Genomic DNA, 21210 nt, shown 5'->3' on the forward strand with positions numbered 1-21210 from the left:
TGGCCATTGCATGGCCGATGGAGAAATAAGCACCAACATCTGCCCAATACTGCCACTGGTCACAGCAACTATACAACACTCAAATCCATTTGAGTAAATTTGAACACTAAAAAATCACACGCTTTCTCCAAAAAATGTTAAAAAAGTAGATACTCCTATGTTATCATCTACTTAAGTAGGAATCTTGAGTAAATTTGGTAGAATATATAATAATCCTTACACTTGAATTCCAGAAGATCTGATAACATTTATTGAAACTGCTTTAACATTAGACTTGTACAAAACATCAGGAACCATACATAAATGTTGTTATGCCTTATGCTTATACTGTAAGGTTATTTTAACATAACTTGATTCAATGCATCAATTTCCCTTAAATTACACAAGGGTAGATTCTCTCATTTTATCATAAACTTTACTTAGTTTTTTGACACATGTTCTAGGTCTTGGTGTTCATTTTTTAAGCAAAATATATAAAAGAACATAAAATGGTTTTTGCGACACAACGTTCCACTAACTGGAATAAAATCCTTACAAACTTAGACACCATTTTGTTTAAAATTACTTATATTAAAATGTAAGTAGTCTAGTAAGTATGGTGTGGTTGGTTATGACATTTATACAAATGGTTTAATAAAAGATGGTGTGAAGGAGATGCCAAGTTGCATACTACAGTTTCTCGGGTATACTCCTATCTTCTACACTACGGCAAATAAATTTATACCAGCCCGAGGTATGATTTTTGAAGAAAGATTTGAACGAGTAGCTTAGACAATCAATGCTGAGAAATTGTCTTTCGACTAGCCATTACTACAAATCATGGGACATGCTATATACAATGGATGTAAGCCTAAAACTCCCCTCCCCACCCAAAAAAAAAAAAAGGCCCAATTTTTCATTCAAGGAGCGTTAGCTTATACCAGAGAACTTCTGTATCTACAGTATACGTACAGTATGCACCATAATAATACAGTTTTGCAAAAGCAAGATTGACAGAATTAGTTACATCAACATCTAAGATGGTGTTGTGCAACTCAATCCAAAACAGAATTAGGCCTAAGTCTTGTATGCTCAAAAAGCTATATATTTAAAAGCTGTTAATTCAAATGCGCCTTTTATTATTCTGTTTAGAATGCTACGGTAGTGCGTTTGGAACAGTAGTATTGTAAATCTTCCACATCAAAGTTGGAAAATCAAATGTATTAGATATTAAAAACTTGTAATACTCTTTATCCTTCTGTTAGATTGGCAAAAAACTGCTTAAATACTGAAAATATCTTTCACTTATCTCCGGCTGATTAACTCCAGTTAAATTGTGTCTACATAAACAAGAAAACTGATAAATTTACAGCATCACGGTGCAAAATACTGGAGACAATACTTTAGTTAATAGCAATTAACTTTCAGAGTATAAAGTTAGTTTTCCCAGAACAAATCACTTTGTTACTCAGATCCATGGTGAATGTTAACCTTTGGTTGATCAACATAATACTCAGTTACGGTTGGTATTCCGTTGTGGCAAGTGTGATCTTGGTCTCAAAGGTTTTCCTCTAAGAATTCCCTTAAAAAACAAAAGTAATGTAATTAATATAAAAACATATTAAGGTATGAATTTACAGAAAATGGACCATATTCATTGAGTTGAGCATGTTAAAGAAGTAAACTTCCGGAGATTGTTATAATTTAATGAGTATACTATGAAAATTATCTATTACGTTTGTAAACTTGGACTCTTGATGTGATGCGGCAAAGACGTTTACGTTGGTTTGGTCATGCAGAAAAGGAGAGATGAAGACAACTGTCTGAGGAGGGTCCAACATACTTGGTTAATGGCAACAGTGAACGTGGTAGACACTACAAAACCTGGGCTCGCATGATTAGAGATGATCTTCGTGCAAAGGGATTGAAAAGAGAGCTTGCACAGACTCGTGCAGAATGTAAAGCTGCCATTACAAATACAGTCTAACCCATGCTTGCATGGAATAATAATAGACTATAAATTGATGATGATGATGATGAGAGAATGAATATCTACCTCAGAAATACTTGGTTTTGTTGAGAGCATTGTGGGCAAAGTTATCATCTGTCATTTTCTGCCAATCTTGCTGAGTTTGTCCCACGACAAACCCCATCGCTCTTTTCAGATCCTGATCCTTCTGTTCTTCGATGTCTGCCCAGCGTACCTAATAAGAGAAAACATCAGTAAAGAACAGAGCAGAATTTAGTAAAATTGATACACACAATAAGAGAGTCAGTGAAAATGACGCAAGTGGGTTTCAGTGACCTTATAAAGAAAGCTCTGTACAGATTATCAAATTTTCTTTGACAAAAAGCTGTTGTATGCCAATATATAGTCATGATGTGCTTATATATGGTCATGTGATGACACCATGACCATATTTAGGCATGTCACATGTATTTGTGCCCTGAACATGGGTTTACACACAATGAGAGTATTGAGAATGAGATGCAAACTTACTGACATCAAGTTTTATATCAGTATTTACATTTTGATATTCTTACATTAATCGTTTGTTGTTTGATTTAGAGTCTGTAGTTTATGTATTTTTTATGTTGTATGATCAGCAACATTAGGGAGTAGGTAACTGGGCCTATACTCTCTGTTCGGGCCCCTTGACGGAAAATTTCTGGTGCCACTCCTGAACACTCACCCTCTTTGTCCCAGGTACACACTTCCTGTAGGCATAGTCTTCCGTTACAGACAGGTATTCCTCTAAGCTTTGTGCCGGCATTTCGCTTTCCGACCTCCGCCTCTTGAACGACCTAATACCATCCAGCTTATCTGAAAAAGATAATAAGGAGCAAGGAATATCAGAAAATGCATAAAAAGCTAAATTTCATGTCCCAACCAGATTAGTCAACCAACAATGGTAACTGACTAAATTTACAGTCATTGTAATACTGTATATTTCGTTCTGTATTTTGAAAAAGAAAACTGTTTAAAAAAATTCAAATTGCAACAATTACAAATCAAATCTATGTTATTGTGTATATACATATATGTATATAAATATAAATTTAGGAATGGAATGACCCCTATATTAGAGGTGGTCTAGGAAAAATGTATTATTCCCTTTTTGGATTCGAACCTATAACTCTCTGAATGAGTTGGTTTTGACTGATCTATTTTGCCTTCTTTCTACTCAAACTTATGTTGCTTTGGAAGGATAGGCTAGCCAGATGCCAGCATTATTATCGAGACTACCTGAGAATAATGAGCTGTACCATGCTCCCTCAACCACCCTGGTGCTGCCACTGAAAACCTAAGGAGTAGGCCTACATCAGTGTGGCCCATAGTTCAATGTGTAGAACAACCGAACAATAATAAGTGTCTTGGATTCTAACCATGATGGGTTCATACTTCTTTCTTAAACCACAAAGTAACATCTCTATGTATCCCCAATGAATGGGTTACACTCCATACCAAATTCAATATTACATATAAGAGGATATATATATATATACACAAATATGTCCTTGTATGGTTTCAAAAGCTTACATAAAATGCTTTCATACATAAATTTCTATACGTCAATATGCTACCTATGTATAGATATCGTATATCTATGGCGCATAAAAACAAATGGAAAACAACTAGTTTAAACTGATAGCCTAAAGACTATTTTGTATTAGCAACATTCAAATAACACTACAACTTAAGCAACAGACTTAAAAATACCAACAATACATACCTAGAGTACCTAGGGAAAAGACCATGACAGTCTTTCAAGTACTAAAAATAAATTTGTATATAAATCTAAACCCAGAACAGACATTTTAACAATGTCATAAACACTAATGAAGTATATCACCTTAATTAAAGGAGAAGCTAAAAAGATATAAAGGTGCGCTTATCCTCCAGTTTCTCACGAAAATCTATCCTCTTCACCTGGATGTCAAAAATACCCCGCGAAATTATGCAAATTCAGCGATATAACATTACTGCTAGACAAGTTTTGAATTTTAATAGGAACTGTCTATACACTTGAAATTTTTGGGAAGAAATGATTCAATTTAATTGATTCAAAGATCCACAGGGATTGGCAAAATATGATTGGTTTTCTATTTTACACAACACCCCAACACGTATGCATTCTTGTATTACCTTTCATGTTGGTCTAATGGGTATATAGTGCGCCCGGCCTCTACAATGTTTGTCTTTCATGGATATTACCCTAATCCTCACAGACACACAACCTAGCTGGGGATACTTGCTGCTAAATGTTCCCTAGGACCACATTTGCATAAAGTTTTGTATAATTATGAAGCATTTTTTTTATTTGAAAAAAATCCTTGCTGGAAGAACCTGGGATTGACAGGTGAGCAACTTTACCACAAATAGAGCTCAACCCCCAAATGCTTTTGCCAAATAAAACCTACATGCACATTTTGAAAAAATAATTACTTTATCACATTACAAATATATAGCATGGGAAGATTGGAATTTACTGATAAAAACAAATGATTTGAAATTCAATTGAATTATGGAATTACTCAAAATAGCTGTCATGAAGTACAAAGATAAATTCTCAACTTTTAAGTTTTTACTAAAGATATTAAAACTAAACAATACAAATATTGAAAACTGCATATACTTTATTCAAAACATGTGACATTTCATACATGGTGAACACTTTATAAGATTAATTAATACTTTCAAAATGTTAAAATAATTTTTTACTGTACTTTGTGCTAAGGCAAGACTGCATCTGCATATGTATCTGTTATTATGAAAATTATTATAATCAGCTAACAATGAATTTTACTCAGTTCACATAAAAGATGTTCCATAATACATAACAATCACTTAAGGAATTAGTGCTATCGTTGTGTATTTGACAGTTGATTACGATGAATCACCAGTAAAAAGCTGCTCTTAGGAAGATAAGTTGGCATAATTCCTAACTACCAACATAGAATAGTACAGTAATAATTATCAAACACATTTAAAGTCTCAATTTTAATAAAAGTAAATTTAACTAGTAGTTGGTTATCAAAAAAACTTAAAATTAACTTCTAAACAAATCTAATGTACCAAGTCTTATAATTTTAAACAAAGAAAATTGATAAGGCATATTAAACATAGCAATTTGTTGGAAATCCTGGAACGGCAAGCAATGTGTTTGCAGAGTAGACATATCGAGATGGAACACTGGTGACTATTAATTACCGCCATGAATGCCTAGTTACTGAAACACAATCTCCATTCTCTTTCTTACATTTTATATGAAAAAAAAATATTTTAATCTAAATATTTGTAAATTTTGTTGACAGTCCTCTTAAGAATGCTAATGTATAGCACTTTTTTGCAATCATCAATTTTTTTTTATAGATTATTTTCAGTTTTCGTTTGTTCTTCGTAATAAACATTATAAATATTAGAATATTTCCATTGAAGGTGGTTTGTCATAAAATAAACAATAGCTTTTAGCGGTGTCACATTGTAAATAATAGCTGATCAGACAAATTTGCACTTTAAGTAAAACCAATGTAAGAGTAAAAGATAACATAAAAACACATAATAAAATAAGAATAAAACATATTCTTAACCATAACTTGCTGATTGGAATCATAAATGTCCAATTACTGTAAGGAAAAAGTTTTTTAAATAATCCTAATCTTATATTCTGTAAAAATTTACAGTATCTAACTTTGAAAACTATGATTGGAAATTTTGACTGTAGCATCTCTCACTGAACACAAGACCTACTAATCTATATTCCTGATACCTAGTGCTTCATTGGGTTTCAATGAATCTATTATGATATTTGTTTTACCCACTAAGGGTTTTGTATTTTGTTGCATGACCTGCCCCATTGGATTAAATGATAATCATCCTACCTATAAGTACATCTCGCATATAATTTTTTAATTCATTTATATTGGGTACAAGTCTGCCATGGGAATAGGAAATGGATAACATGTTGCATGTTAAAACAACTACAGTGCTTGAAATCTTGATCCAGTATCATACAACATCAGAAATAAATTATCATGCAACCATCTGCTTCCTAACTACTGCCTGAATTGCCCTAGGCAAAAAATCAGGCTCTATGCAAATGGTAAAACATCAAAACATAATTAATATATAATAAACATTTTTCTATATGCATCAAAATGTCTTCAAAGGTCAAACAACTTTTTATTTTACATTAAATACTAATACCATCTTTGACCTGTGTAAAACTATTAAAACAAATGTTCGTTTTGATATAAAATCAGTTGTACTTACCAAGTTTTTCCATGGTGTACTCGTCCCATCGGCTTCTAGTTGTGTCCGTCTACAAAAGTATCTCAGATAATGAAAAGGTGAACAGCGCAAACATTCAGAAAACAGAAAAAACATTATCAAGTGATCTCAAAGCCCGCGAGCATGTTTAAACCGAGGCTCAGCTCAGCAGAAGGCAGTTGAAATGTCTTCGGGCTGCCTAGATCATGACTATCAGTGCCCAGATTAGGGCAGCAGACATGCAGATCTAAACACTCCTACAGACTTGACTGCAAACTAATTCCACCTACTTCTAAATCAAACAATATAATTATATAAAACATAATTTCATAAAGTAGTATATAGCACAAAATAAATATATTATTTAGCTGAAGTTGAACCTTATAATGCTTCTACAAGTTTTATTGTAAGTTATTTATCAAACCTATATTAACGATACTTCAGGCTGTATTAAGCCATCAGATTTATGTAAATAAGTCCACATGTATGCAAATTAGGAGTAAACACCTGTAGAGAGAAAGTCTGATTAGTTTGGGGTATATTACCATTTGACCATCTGGAGGAGCTTCAGTACTGGTCCCTGCCATCTCCATAGGATCAAAATCTTCCATCTCCACATCATCAATGGCAGCTTCTTGCAGCAGGCCCCTGACATCAGCCATCTGGTAGTGAGCAGGAGTAGACTCCCAATTCTGGATCATCTATTGCAGATATAGATTTTTAGAAACATATTCTAATATGAATGCTAAAATTATATATATGGCAAAGACAAGCCAAACCAGTCATTCGTCGCAAAAATCAATTTTTAGTTATTAATACAGGGTTAAACAGTAAAATGAGAGCTATTAAATGGTAAAAGAATCATTTAAATCCGACATTCCGTTATGAAGTTACAGTAGTTTAAACATAGAGCTGTTTAAACAACAATAGTTGAGAAATCAGCCTTCAAAGTTTAGGATTTCAGGCGTTTCTCATGCAGAAACCATCACCAAATTGTTAAAATTTGTTGTTTTAACATTGAAAATTGGGAAAATAACAACAAAACATGATATAATAGTTATATGAAGGTTAGTTTAGTGAAATAAAATAGATTCCAAATTTTGACATCCCAGGATGTTTTGGTCATAATCTTTGAACAGGATTTGCGACGAGTGACTGGTTTGGCCACATATAACCAGCATTTCCATTTAAAAATGTCCTGATAGTTGCTTCACTAAATCAACCAATAAAAATCCCCTGATCATCAATATCATCATCAATAACTATAATCAATAACCATCATCAATATTACCATCCATATCTTCATCATTACTATCACCATCTATTACCTTTTTTTCATTTCATTATATATATTTTTTTACTTGATAAGTGGACCGGATTGCCAATAGCAAAATAAATCACTTTCAACGTGGCTTTCCAATCCCAATCCCACAAAATAAAATACAAATATTAATGTGTACATTAAATTTATACAAAATATTACCATAATTTTTTTTATACAATTAAAAAAAACCTCCTCCTCCACCTCACACTCATCACCACCATCAACAATCAAAATCAATAACATCACCATCAATATCATTCACCATCATCACCAATACTGCATCACTACCAGAACTTAATACAGGTGACAAAAAAGGTTTCTTTTTTTAATCAATATCTAACAGATTTTCTTGACCTACCAACTCAATGCTCCTGAAACTGCGATTGTGTTCACACCTCTTATGACAAATGGAAACATCATGCATCAGCTCAACAATGTAAACCTACAAAATTAAATATCAGTAAAAATAGTAAATAATTAATTATCAGATATCTACATCTGGAATTACATGAACAGGCTAACCAACATTTCTATGTTATTATTTTATATTGTATATTATGACACTGGTGGGGCCTCCAGTGTCACAGCAGACTGGAGAGCGACAGGAAAGTATGTAACACTATCAAAATAATTTGAGATGTTTGTTGTAATAATAATAATAAAGATTTATAAAGCGCACATCTCCACCAATGGTGCTCAAGGCGCAGTATTGATTGAAGTTGTTTAGAATAATTAATTTACAACCAAATACACATATCACCATCATCACCAATACTGTATCACTACCAGAACTTAATACAGGTGACTAAAAAGGTTTCTTTTTTTAATCAATGTCTAACAGATTTTCTTGACCTACCAACTCAATGCTCCTGAAACTGCGATTGTGTTCACACCTCTTATGACAAATGGAAACATCATGCATCAGCTCAACAATGTAAACCTACAAAATTAAATATCAGTAAAAATAGTAAATAATTAATTATCAGATATCTACATCTGGAATTACATGAACAGGCTAACCAACATTTCTATGTTATTATTTTATATTGTATATTATGACACTGGTGGGTCCTCCAGTGTCACAGCAGACTGGAGAGCGACAGGAAAGTATGTAACACTATCAAAATAATTTGAGATGTTTGTTGTAATAATAATAATAAAGATTTATAAAGCGCACATCTCCACCAATGGTGCTCAAGGCGCAGTATTGATTGAAGTTGTTTAGAATAATTAATTTACAACCAAATACACATAAAAGCATTATTAGCGTGTTTGATAAGAACTGTGCATAGTAAGGTATAATTTGTATCTCTGAGCAAATTGTATAAAATACTCGTGTTTGTGATGTGCAAGATTTTTGTGAGATATTTTATCTCCCATGTGTTACCTCAAATCCTTTGGATCGACCGTAGCTCCAAAATTGGTCATAATGTTCCTTTTTGTTGTTTATAGCATCAAGAATGATGAAGCTGAAGAGACCGCTGTCTACAGTCTTCTTAAATGACTTTAGTAGACTAGCACGGTATGTTTCTTCCATCTCTGGTTCAAACTCGTATTCCATCACCTGCCACAAAAATCGAACCAAACATAAAGGAACAAGATTTCAGTTTAACTGACAACTCTCACCTCAGAATAAAAAAAAATATATATATAATATTAATGTTGACCACTCTCACCTCAGAATAAAAAAATATATAATATTAATGTACACAGTTCACCCTCCGGTTGGAGACCCCTCTAAATTTTTTTTTTTTTTAAATATATTAGTATGAATATTTTTATGTGATTGTACATTTTTTATAAAAGTTGTATGCGAGCATTCCGTTCCTTTCGTTGAAGGATGAATAAAGTTTGACTTCGACTTTGAATTCCGAGACCACTCTAATTTCAGAGAAGTTTTTTAATGTACCAAACTAACAAATTTAAAAAAAAATTGGGTGAAGAGAGGCAAACGTAAGTAAAGTGTCTTGCCCAAGGACACAAGCAATGCGAAGAGCGTCGGTCTTGAACTCCCGATCTTACGATTAGAAGTCCAATACTTTACACTCCCACAAAACTAACCAACTAACAATCTTTTAACACAAGTCTTACCCGCTAAATGAAGACCGAACCCAAGGCCACCCCAAATTTTCAGGTCCCGAGTTAGGTCTTGAATTAGGGGCTGCACTGTAATTAAAATTATTATTATTATTAGTAACTAAAATTAAAACCTTTCTCTTTATAAGTTTTCCAGTCTCTGGATCCTTTTCTGTTTTTTCAGTTTCCATCATGAAATAATCATCTAAGCAAAGCATTCTTGGGGCTTGACCTCCATTTTGAGTCTCCTTCTCTTTTAACAACTTAGCCATGTAAGTCTTTCCTGCTCCTGGAGGGCCTCTCAGGATAATGATGGTATTACTCGAACGCTTCGCACTACCAGGTGTGGTCAGGATATCCATTATGTTAAACAATTCACGCTTTGGCATTGCGATACCTGCCCGTGCTAGATACGGATTTCCTGATGTTTGGTTGTAGACACCTTGATTTGAATAACTGCTGCCAACTGACTGAGACATGCCAAACTGATTGCTAAAATTATAATTTTTAGATAACCAATAGATATGTTATATATTGTAAAAAAATTATAATGTTTCAATACAACTAAAAAGAAAAAAAAAATCCCATGCTAAATTGAACCGACCCGAAAGTCTCATATTCTACCTATTATCAGCAGAATTAAAAAATCACACATTAAACAGAAATGGAAAAACAGTTAATACACAGTAAACCTTTAAGGCGGGCAATCGTATCTTGTATCATGGCTTTGCATTCTCCATAGAATCGCACTGGCTGACAAGTAGTTTGCACTCGTTTCAGAAGAATAATCCTTAACACTACTATATATAAACAATAACTGATATTACAACATATACACATAATTCATCAAATATATAGATACCTTGGTTGAGCAGCAAAGACCGGATCTGGGTCATTTAAGGTATGATCTATAGCTGGCTGAATGGTACCATGTCCATAATCAATTGTCTGAATCTTGACCGCGGGTGGAGATGGTGAACGAGCGTATGCACCTAAAAAAAGTTTTCCAAATCAATAAGAGATATCTTTTTATTCAAATGTAGCATTAGTACGTCCTACGTGCCCCATGACAGTGATGGGGTGTTGCTTCTGGGCAACCCAGCCAGTCATTCTAATTTCTTTTGAACCAGTGAAATAAAATGATGTTGGTATCATATCATATGTCATCAGGCGAGACAAACACCACACTCCCTGGATGGACTGTTGAGGAGGCAGAAGTAGATGAAAGAGGCAGAAGTAGATGAAAGAGACCGAAGAAATGGGACGCTTCCTACGTCAGGGCTGCAAGTGCATATAATGCAGACTGGTAGGTGGGTCGGGTATGATATTGTATGATACTAAAGAGAAGTACACATACTACAGCCCTGTTTAGCAAAACGCTGACTAAATTTCTTTGAAAATTTTAGGTCAGTCTGGCTTGGGTAAGCCATTTGGACCATTGTATTTTTATATAAACCATATAATGTGATACAAAAAATAAAAAATAGTTTCAAAATGCTTCAAAACTTACGTCTATAGTAAGGATCATCCAGTTGGGGTGGAGGATATCCCCGTTCATATACCCAGTCTCTCCTAAAACAGAATTCAAACAAGGTTTTAAACTGTCCTCCATGGAGTTAAAAAATAAACTCTTCACTGGCCTATGATTAAGAATAGGATCACAACAAGATTCTCACTATATTTTTTTTAAGGGTCTGCATGGTTTTTTCCATTATGACTATCTTCAGAAACTTACTCTTTGTTGTGGTAACTGTATTAAAAGAGAACTAGCAAAATGATTTTTTGTTCTAGAGGGGAATTTTGATATGCCATTTATAATATAATCAACCTTAAAATCGCTTTTTGGCAATTTCTTATGGAGTTATAGGTCATTATATACGATTTAATCGTGACGTCACTGGCGAAAAAAGTAACAAAAGATCGTGTAAATAAAACCGCGTAGGGTATCCGCCGCGTACATTATGACTATCTTTAGAAACTCTTACTTCATTTTGCTAGTTCTCTTTTAAAGGTTTGTTGAAAATGTTTGGTTCCTTATAATTGTTCTATTGCTTTTTTTCAAACATATAAACAATTGTTGATAATGGTTGCTATGGTGATTGAATTGTACTACTAAACCTAAAACTGTCTTTCATTGTTCCATTACTATACCTATCAAGTCCACGTTCTCGAATTCTCTCATCCCATCTGTCATGATACAATTCTTGTGGCCTAGTGTAGGAGTCAAAGGGTGGGCGTTCAAATCCTCTGTAACGATCAATTCCAAAGCGATCCTGAAGAAAAGTAATTGTAAAAGAACATATTATTATAGTAAAGATACCAGAAACACAAGACAGAGTTCTCCACAGAAAAAAAACTGTTGCACCGAAATGCATGATGGGAATACATACAATGGGGCGCCTCGTACGACTGGATTTTAAAAACTTGCCACCGTTACATAACTGTGAATACATAATCTCTTTTTGCGGAGGTTGAAATCGTTGCCATTATCCATAAGATACAAACAAGTAGGCATAAATGAACCAAAACAATAAAATGACAGACACGAAAGCACAGAATCGTATGACCAGACTTTGATTAGTGATAAAGTTTTCCTGCATTAGTGGAAAAAGAAGGGCACCGTGTGTGTCTGTATATACCTAGCAACAGAAGGGCGCACTATACATCTGGACCAAGTAGAGAAAATCTGCATTATATAGAGAAGGGTGCCGCGTACGTCATGACCAATTTCCACCTCATTTTTGTTATGCGAGTGCTAAATGTTGTATTTCTAGTAACTTTGATTATAGCTAAAGCTTGGGGCCTATTTTTTTGCCATTCATCCTCCCACTTTCAAGCAAAGGGCGTATTCGACAGGTTCGTTTCATTGACTACGAATTTTCGTTGAGTACTACTTTCATTCGATTGGTTCGTAAATAGACTTTGTTGACAACGAAAATTAATGTAAACCAGAGTGCGTTAATCAGCGTTTAGTTATTCACGTGACAAAAACAAACATGGCCGATTGGTGAGTTTAAAAGCAACATTTGTGTTAATATAATTTAGATTCAATTTCAGAAAATAAAAATTATATTTACCTACATGAAGTCAAAAAATAATTGTAGGCCAACAGAATTCAAAAACTGAATGAAAATATTTTTTTTTACTAAAAACCCATACTGCCACAAGCTGAAGCAATCTTGACTACACACCGTGTATCGCGGTAACTATGCAGCCATTTTGTTTTGTCGAGTATTTACAAATTTCCTTTTCGACTGGTCGTCTTCATTAAGTAGGATTTTACCACTGCGCAGGTGGGCGTGGTTTAATGAAGAACGACAAGTCGAATACGGCCAAAGATAATTGAAGATAGACTAGTTCGTAATATAGTGGCCCTTCCAATTGAAATGCATTGTGGGAAAATGTAGTGCATGAAGACCAACTTTATGCCAGCTGTATAATCAAAGGCACCGATTGAGTTTGTTTCTTAGTTTTTCCACTCCGTTAAATAGTCTTCTGCTTGCATGAGGGGCGGAGGTTCCATCCATTTTTAATGCTAACTACACAAGAGCTCATTCTTCTGCTATATAAGTTCTTTGTTTCAAGCATGGATCAATGCCCTTGGTAAGTTAAAACAATAGAAAAGATTTTGCACAATTGAGATATATTACATACGTACTTACATCATAACCAAGTCGTCTGTCATGAGAATGCATGTCCATCATGTATGATGGTCTTCCTTGTAAATGAGGAGGCGTCAAAGGCCCTCGAACTCCTGGTGGTGGGGGTGGTGTTCTTCTTCCTCCAGGCATAGGCGGGTAGCTTATAGGTCGATGTGCTTGGTCTTGTACATTATCATTAGGGTTCATTAAAAACTCTTGGTTGTCACGTGGCTTTAAGGTTTTTTCGTCCCCACCCGCCTCTTTGTTGACTGGATTTAACCGATCTCTCTCTCTTGCATCAAGGCGTTCATTTTGTTTCTGCCTATCATTGTCTCTGTTTCGGTCCCTTCCAATGTCCCTATCCCGGCTTCTGTCAGGACTCCTATCTCTGTTTCTATCACGATCACGGCTTCGATTGCGACTTCTTTCGCGAATCCTATCACGATTTCTATCAGAATCACGGCCACTTGCTCTCTCTCTGCTATTGTGTCTGTCTTGATCTCGGCTAAGTCTTTTATCTCGTTCACGCGACCTGGAGCGTGATCTTTTAATATCCCGACCAAACATATCTTTTCTTGTGGACTCGCCCTTCTTAGCCGCAGCTAACCGTGATAACTCCTCTTTCAATGTTCCTCTTGATTCCTCTTTATTCTTTCCATCATCAGATTCCTTTGTTTTTGGTTTCTCTTCATCTTTCTTGCTGTCCTTGTCTTTACTAACACTTTTGTTTGCAGCTTTTTTATCCTCAACTTTTTTCTGTTCATCTTCTTGCTTCACTTCTTTTTTCTTATCTTTATCCGGTTCATCTTTTTCTTTCTCACTTTCGCCAACTGACTTTTTCAGGTCACTTGTATTTGCGTCTATTCTGGATTCACTCATTAATTGCTGAAGATCCCATTTTGTTACGCCACCCCCTTTCTTGTTTTCTACATCAGGTTTGTTTTGTAGGCCAACTTTTTGTTGTTTTACAACATGTGCTGGTGGAGGGTGTGATGGAGGGGGTGGAGGGATTTGTTTACCAGGTGCTTTATTTAGAATTGCTTTTTTCTCAATAACTACCGGTGACACAACAGTAGTCTGTGACGTGATGGTGGATACATCACTTCCTTTGAAGTGCGATTCGCTTGATACTGTAGGAATCATTGTTTCAACATACTTCCCATCTTCACTAGATTCTTTTTGAATAACAAGAAAATTGGATAGTTTGTCATTTGGATGAACAACATTATTCAGTGTCTGTTTTACAGCTGTTTCCTGTTGCATATGTTGAGGAATGTTGAATTGCTGACCTGCATGTGGATAACCAACATCTTCATCTGCATGTGGGATATCAAAGTGTTGGTCTGTATTGGCAATATCCGTGGTTGCACTGGCATGTTGAATATCTACATCCAAGTTATTGACACCCTCAATATCAAATTTTTCGGCCTCATCAGATCCTTCCTCTTCTCCCTCTTCATCAGAATAATCCAAGCTGTAGTCATACTGCTCTATGCCTGGTGGTACCGAGTCATTATGAATCTCTTCAACATTAATGCTGTTGTCATTAGAGCGTTTCATTCGGTTAAGTTTTGCTAGTCTTCTGCGCTTTCTCCGCAATGATGAAGCCGACTGTCCATTATACGGTTCACCGATAGGCCTGTTTGCTCTGTTGTATCCGTAAGGAGCGTCTTTACTGAATGGACCTTTTCCAATTATAATCTTTCCCTTTCCTCTTCCAGGACCACCCATTTGTCTACCCATTTTTTCAAGCCCTTCCATCAATGGCCTTGGTCCACCCATTCCACCTCCTGGCCCCATGGGACCTGGTCCACCCATTCCACCTGGCCCCATTGGCCCACCCATCCCACCTGGTCCATCCATTCCACCTGGTCCTCCCATTATACCTGGTCCCATTGGCCCTGGTCCACCCATACCACCACATGGTCCAATCGGGCCTGGTCCACCCATTCCCCCACCTGGTCCCATTGGTCCAGGTCCACCCATTCCACCACCTGGTCCCATTGGTCCTGGTCCCCCCATTCCACCACCTGGTCCCATTGGGCCTGGTCCACCCATGCCACCACCTGGTCCCATTGGTCCCATAGGGCCTGGTCCACCCATTCCACCACCTGGTCCCATCGGTCCTGGTCCACCCATTCCACCACCTGGTCCCATCAGGCCTGGTCCACCCATTCCACCACCTGGTCCCATTGGGCCTGGTCCACCCATTCCACCACCTGGTCCCATTGGGCCTGGTCCACCCAATCCACCACCTGGTCCCATTGGGCCTGAACCACCCATTTCTCCAGGGCCTGCTGGACCTTGTCCACTCATTCCAATTTCTTCCCCTGGGCCACTAATATTTTGTTTACTTTTCATTAGCTGTTCATTTCTTATGGCCTCTTTCTGCTTTATTTCATTTTCTCTAATTTCAATCTCTTTTTCAGTGGCGGCTGACATCTGTCTGATCTGAATTTCCCATTCTCTCCACTGCTGTTCATACATACGATATAATTCCTTGTCAGGATGGCTTTTGTTCTCATCTTTCCACTTCTTGAATTCAGATTCCCATTGTTTAACTTGTACTTTAAAAGTTTCCTGCTTTTGTTTCAACTCTTCCTGAGGATACAAATGAAAAACAAAATGAAGTTTTTATACAAAAATTAAAAAGCTAGTCTATTTTATCCAAGTATTATTTTAAATCTCACACTGTACAACGATGAAGTGTGATGTAACACTACAGTCTAATTAAACAAAAGAATACAGAAACTTACTTAATTCTGATGAAGAAGCCATACAGAAATTTGAAAATATTGATGTTATCATTAAGTTCAAAGTACAAGATCTGTGTTGCCCAAACGCAACCAAACTCAAATATGATGAATACCAATAATTAATTATTATGATTAACTATTTCAGATTATACCTTTGTTGGTGTCGGATGCAAAATATGTATAGTGCCCTCTATGTAATGATTACGAAATAGAGCATCCTCTGTTATATCAACAAAAATTGTAGTGAACTACTATGAATTACTGTAGTGCCCTCGGTCAGTATAGCTTTGTTAACAGAAACTTATATGGCATGTATTCACATTTTAATGACAAATTCACTTCATTTTCATGAATTTTAGGGTATAATTTGCCTATAAGTTATATCTTTTAAAAACATTTTTATGATGCGCAACATGTAGAAAGTGAATGCTTATGCCTGAGACTCGTGCATTATGCACGATAGTTGGCAAGTGTACAGTATTAAATACATTTAAAAAATAATTAAGGCTGAATATTACAGTAATGTTACATACTAATGTGATCTTGTCAATTCCTTGAGCATGCTCCTGGTTCCACTGTTGATGGTTCTGCATCATGTTGGTATAGTTGTCTCCCATACCAACCATGTTTGGAGGCCCCTGTTGCTGCCATTGTGCAGCCTGATTTTGAAGCTGCTGAATTCGGTTGTCATCAGTCTTGAATAGGTGAAATGAAAAGCTTGTTATTAAATTTAATTTTGCATAAGCCTCACTAACTAAAGCAACAATACATAATTTTGCTCAGGGAATTTCTAGTGGTAGGGTAGGGTGCAACTTCTTTTTTGAAGGCCAGCCCTTCTTAATCAGATGCTACTGCTTAACTCATTTTTACAAAAGGCATCATAGATTGATGTTGAGAAGTATCATCAATTTTATACACCAAGGTTACATAATAATAAAAAGGCCTATAACATGAAAACTTGGAGGCCTATATAAAATGAAATATGAATGAGTGGGGCTGTCATTGAAATAATTTGTAAGTACACAATTATTGTTGGCCGCCGTTGGACAGAAGCGAAATAATCTATTGATCCGATTAAAAAAAAAACAAAAAAACGCCCTCCCTCCCTTTTTTTTTTTAAAGAGTGATAATCTAATAATTTTTTCTATGTGCCCTTAGATGCTACTGCATAACTAATTTTTACAAAACAAGGCATATCATCGATTGATGTCTAAAATATTATCAATTTTATAAACCAAGGTTACATAATAATAAATAAGCTTATAATATGAAAACTTGTAGAATATAAAATGAAATATGAATGTAGGCCGTACGTAGGCCTAAATGACATCGAAATTCGAACATACTGAATGCCCACTTGGTTACCTAGCTGGCGAACTAAACACAGTTTTAAAACATGATCGATCTAATAATAAGGTAGGATATAACAAAACAATAAAGTTCTAACATTGTTTATTAGTAAATTGCAACATGTTGTTAAAAGCTGGTAAACTATATTTCAATATTGTTTACGCATTGTTTATCAGCCCGACAATCCAGCCTACTATCATTGCAAAGCTAATTAAAATAACAATGACCTTCGTAGTGGTTCGTAGCTACGTTCAAAACGTACCTACGAGGAGATTACAGAGGTTACGCGCAGATACGAAGCGATAATTTGTGTCTGTACTGTAGTTCGTGCATCAATCCCCACTCCACTTTTATGTCTCCTAGATATGCCACTGCTACAGTAGCAATATAAACTACTACTGCAGTTGAACTTGCGTAAGTCAAATCCAAAATTGCATTGACAAATTTTTTCGACTTTGACAAAATTTAACTTACAGATTGTTAATAATGGAAAACACAGCAATGTAAAATAGGATTGACTTAGAAATTATTTGAGTTAGGCAAAATGGACTTCTAAAGGCAAGTTTAACTATACTCACTGGAGAAAATAACTTTTCTTACCTCAACATCAGGTTGATTGCTAAGGAATAAATTGTGCATGTTCCTTTCTTGTTTACTTTGTTGATTTCCTCCTGGGCCTGGTCCCATCATTCTACCTGGACCTGGTCCCATTCCACCTGGACCCATGCCTCTTGGACCAGGTCCCATGCCTCCTGGACCAGGTCCCATGCCTCCTGGACCAGGTCCCATGCCTCCTGGACCAGGCCCCATTCCACCAGGACCACAGCCAAATCCACCTCTCGGTCCCATTCCACCACCAAATCCCATACCTCTTGGTCCTCCATTGTTATTAAAACCAGGCCCAGGCCCCATCCCTCCTTGTTGGTTTCCAAACATCATTCCTCCTCCGCCAGGGCCCATACCGCCAGGGCCCATACCACCTGGGCCCATACCACCTGGGCCCATACCGCCTGGGCCCATAACGCCTGGGCCCATACCGCCTGGGCCCATACCGCCTGGGCCCATGCCGCCTGGGCCCATACCGCCTGGGCCCATGCCGCCGCCGCCACCAGGCCCTTGTTGAAAACGGCCTGGACCTGGTCCGTCCATCATTTCATTCCTTCCACCGCGGTTGAAATTCGGGCCGCCTGGTCCTTGAAATCTCATTCTCACAGGATCCGTAATTACTGATTATGCATCTAGTAGTAGAATAAATGTAATTGGATTCAAATTAAGTACCAAAAATTGAGCAAAAACTCAACCAACTTTCATTACAACACATGAACATAAACCTCCTAATCGTCAAAGAGGTCAATCGATCCAATCAACAAACAATTCATAGATTGTCGCCCTCTAGAGCACGAACAACGCGCTTAATTCTCAATGCTGCGTTGCATGATGGGGTGGTTTTGCGTTACATTACATATCTTTGTAAATCCAAATTAAAGAAAAAAAAAAAAAAAAAAGGCTTAACTCATAAATGAAAAAAGAAAATACACACATATATACTTATATTAATATTATTAAATGTGTGTTCCCCTTTTCCAACCAGTGCGAGGTGTTACATCCTGCTGTCTCTTATACACATCTAGATGTGTATAAGAGACAGCCACCACCTGAACCATAACATAAGATGTGTATAAGAGACAGGTGTAGGCTTTTACCTTTGAAATTCAGAAGCTATGTTGATTAAAAGTTAATGTTATAACATTTCTTTACAGTTTAGCATCATCAGGCGAACATTTTACTTAATTTAAACTCTACAGTTTTTTTTAATATATTCTAACTTAATGTTTAAAAGTGAAACTATTTTTACTGTTATCAGTGACTTTTGAGTCTGTATGCTTTGCTGAATGTTTTTTCCCTTGTCTTTGTTAGGCCTATTTAGGGCCAGATTAACAAAGGGCACAGAGGACCCAATGGGGGAAAATAGGCCCCCGAACACCAGGAAAAATCACCGAAAATCTAGTTTTATGTTTTAACCAGAGTATTTAGGCCCTCTTGCAATTACAGCCCGAGGACCCACAGTCCTTTAACTAAGGTACCTGGTGCTAATTGACATTTAGTTTGACTTGACATGGGAATGCTGATTGGTGTGGGGAAGGGGGGTTGAAAGTGAGCTCGATGATTAAATGAGGAATAGCTAGCTCGTAAATAAGGTGTTATGAGGTAATTTTTAACTACTTGAGCTAAATTTTTTTGCTTCCCATACTTAGACCATTTTCAATGGGAGGTGGGGTGGGGGGGAGGAGAGAGACTGGAGGAGGCCCCAGGCACTCCTAGATATTTCTCTGTATAAAGAAGTACCATGAGGTTGTCAGTCAGGTGTAGGTTAGTTTAATGAAGAAGGCTCCTGCCCAGGGCTTCTTTGGCCTTGCTTTGGGGTTGTTTTGGGCCGGAGTGTTACCCTCTGCTGACATCACCGCTAAAATGGAAGTGGAAATATTATATACATAAAAAAAAATATTCATGAAACAGCTGAATGATTATTAGCTTTTTTATTTACTGTATTAGCAAGGAACTTGCTGAACATTCTACCTATTAAGGCTGATTTACACAGAGCTCTACTCAAAAGTAACAAAAAACACTCTTTTGCATATAGTACAATTTGTTTACACAGCAAACAACAATGATTCTCACATGCCTAGTGTTTGTAGTTCACTGCTGTGTTCAGCAACAGATGATTCGTCAACAGTTTTAGGAAATAGACAACTAGTCTGTCATGTGAAAAACCTTACTCAATGTACCGTAATATTCATTTTTTCAGTCGCTGTTGTGTTCTGTGTAAAGAGGCCTTTAAATAGAGATATTTAATAGCACTAGTCTACAATAGCTAGATACAGTACTTGGTATTGTTATTGAGACAAAGATGAACCTCCAACTTCCTGTCCCAACTGATAGGTAAAAATTAGTATAATAATAACTCTATAATGGTAAAATATAATCACTCATGAAAACAAAAATTACTATTTTCCTGAGGTGCCAATCAAAACCAATGAACAAATCAGGTAAAAGAATCTATTGAAACTGTTTAAATAGACCATAGAGAAAATAGAACAGTTCTATTTTCTCTATGAATAGACAGAGCATAGCAGCATTGTAAATATTAGTTACAAAGGCAGACATACTTCATCAAAAGCTAACACAAAACAACTTATAATTAAGGGAATAGTTTTTGAAGGACACAAAAAAACCATAACATATAGCACCCTCTATATAAATGGTTACAAGTCATATTTCCTCCTTAGTTTAAACATAAAAACACAGTACAGTACAGTACAATGTAGTATACACAAGCTTAAAATAATGTACTGTATATTATAATACATGGCAGTTGGAGGAAACTAAACATTGTTCATATTGTCAAAAATATAAATTCAAACAATATTTCCATTCAAATGCATCTTAATTTCCATTCAAAACATTAATAGAAATTTAATTATTGCCAAATCAAATCATGCCAGATATGACTCAAGATGTAATGTCATTACTTTTGTTTTTCTTCTCATTGTGTCTAGTGTCAACTTCTTACCCAGTTAATAAACAGCCAGCTCTAAACCATATGCAACATAGTATGCTGTCTACTGCATGAATATGTATATGTATTAGTCATTTACAATGGGTGTGGCAACATAATAAAGGAATTGATGACAGAAATACAGTGAATGTCAATTCGTTAATATTTAATTATCGTAGATGAATAATACTAATAATTAAGGGATTTGTACACTTTGGTTACTGAAGTGGAATGATCATGATTTTGTTGGAAATTTT

The 21210-nt window shown here is 36.0% G+C and overlaps 1 protein-coding gene across 3 annotated transcripts; it reads right to left on the minus strand.

Annotated features, from left to right (window-relative positions):
- Positions 1 to 227: 227 nt before the first annotated feature.
- Positions 228 to 18761, minus strand: LOC117123911. Of its 3 annotated transcripts, XM_033269979.1 has the most exons (16): positions 18469 to 18761; positions 17998 to 18363; positions 16581 to 16742; positions 15439 to 15892; positions 13313 to 15357; positions 11802 to 11923; positions 11161 to 11222; positions 10513 to 10642; positions 9785 to 10142; positions 8962 to 9138; positions 8431 to 8514; positions 6796 to 6951; positions 6254 to 6302; positions 2673 to 2803; positions 2036 to 2183; positions 228 to 1561 (listed from the first exon to the last, which is right to left on the minus strand). In XM_033269979.1, exons 1-15 carry the CDS (start codon positions 18601 to 18603, stop codon positions 2037 to 2039), a joined length of 4578 nt encoding a protein of 1525 aa, XP_033125870.1. In that variant the 5' UTR covers positions 18604 to 18761; the 3' UTR covers positions 228 to 1561; position 2036. The 3 variants fall into 3 exon arrangements, 2 of the variants coding, with proteins under 2 accessions (XP_033125870.1, XP_033125869.1); XM_033269978.1 differs by having other exon boundaries at positions 17998 to 18761; XR_004447904.1 differs by lacking the exons at positions 228 to 1561; positions 6254 to 6302 and having other exon boundaries at positions 2045 to 2183; positions 17998 to 18761.
- Positions 18762 to 21210: the final 2449 nt, after the last annotated feature.

Source organism: Anneissia japonica, unplaced genomic scaffold (genome assembly GCF_011630105.1).
Source record: "Anneissia japonica isolate Jap-2015-1 unplaced genomic scaffold, ASM1163010v1 scaffold287736_len1891122_cov214, whole genome shotgun sequence".
In the NCBI taxonomy this organism is placed as follows: Eukaryota; Metazoa; Echinodermata; class Crinoidea; order Comatulida; family Comatulidae; genus Anneissia; species Anneissia japonica.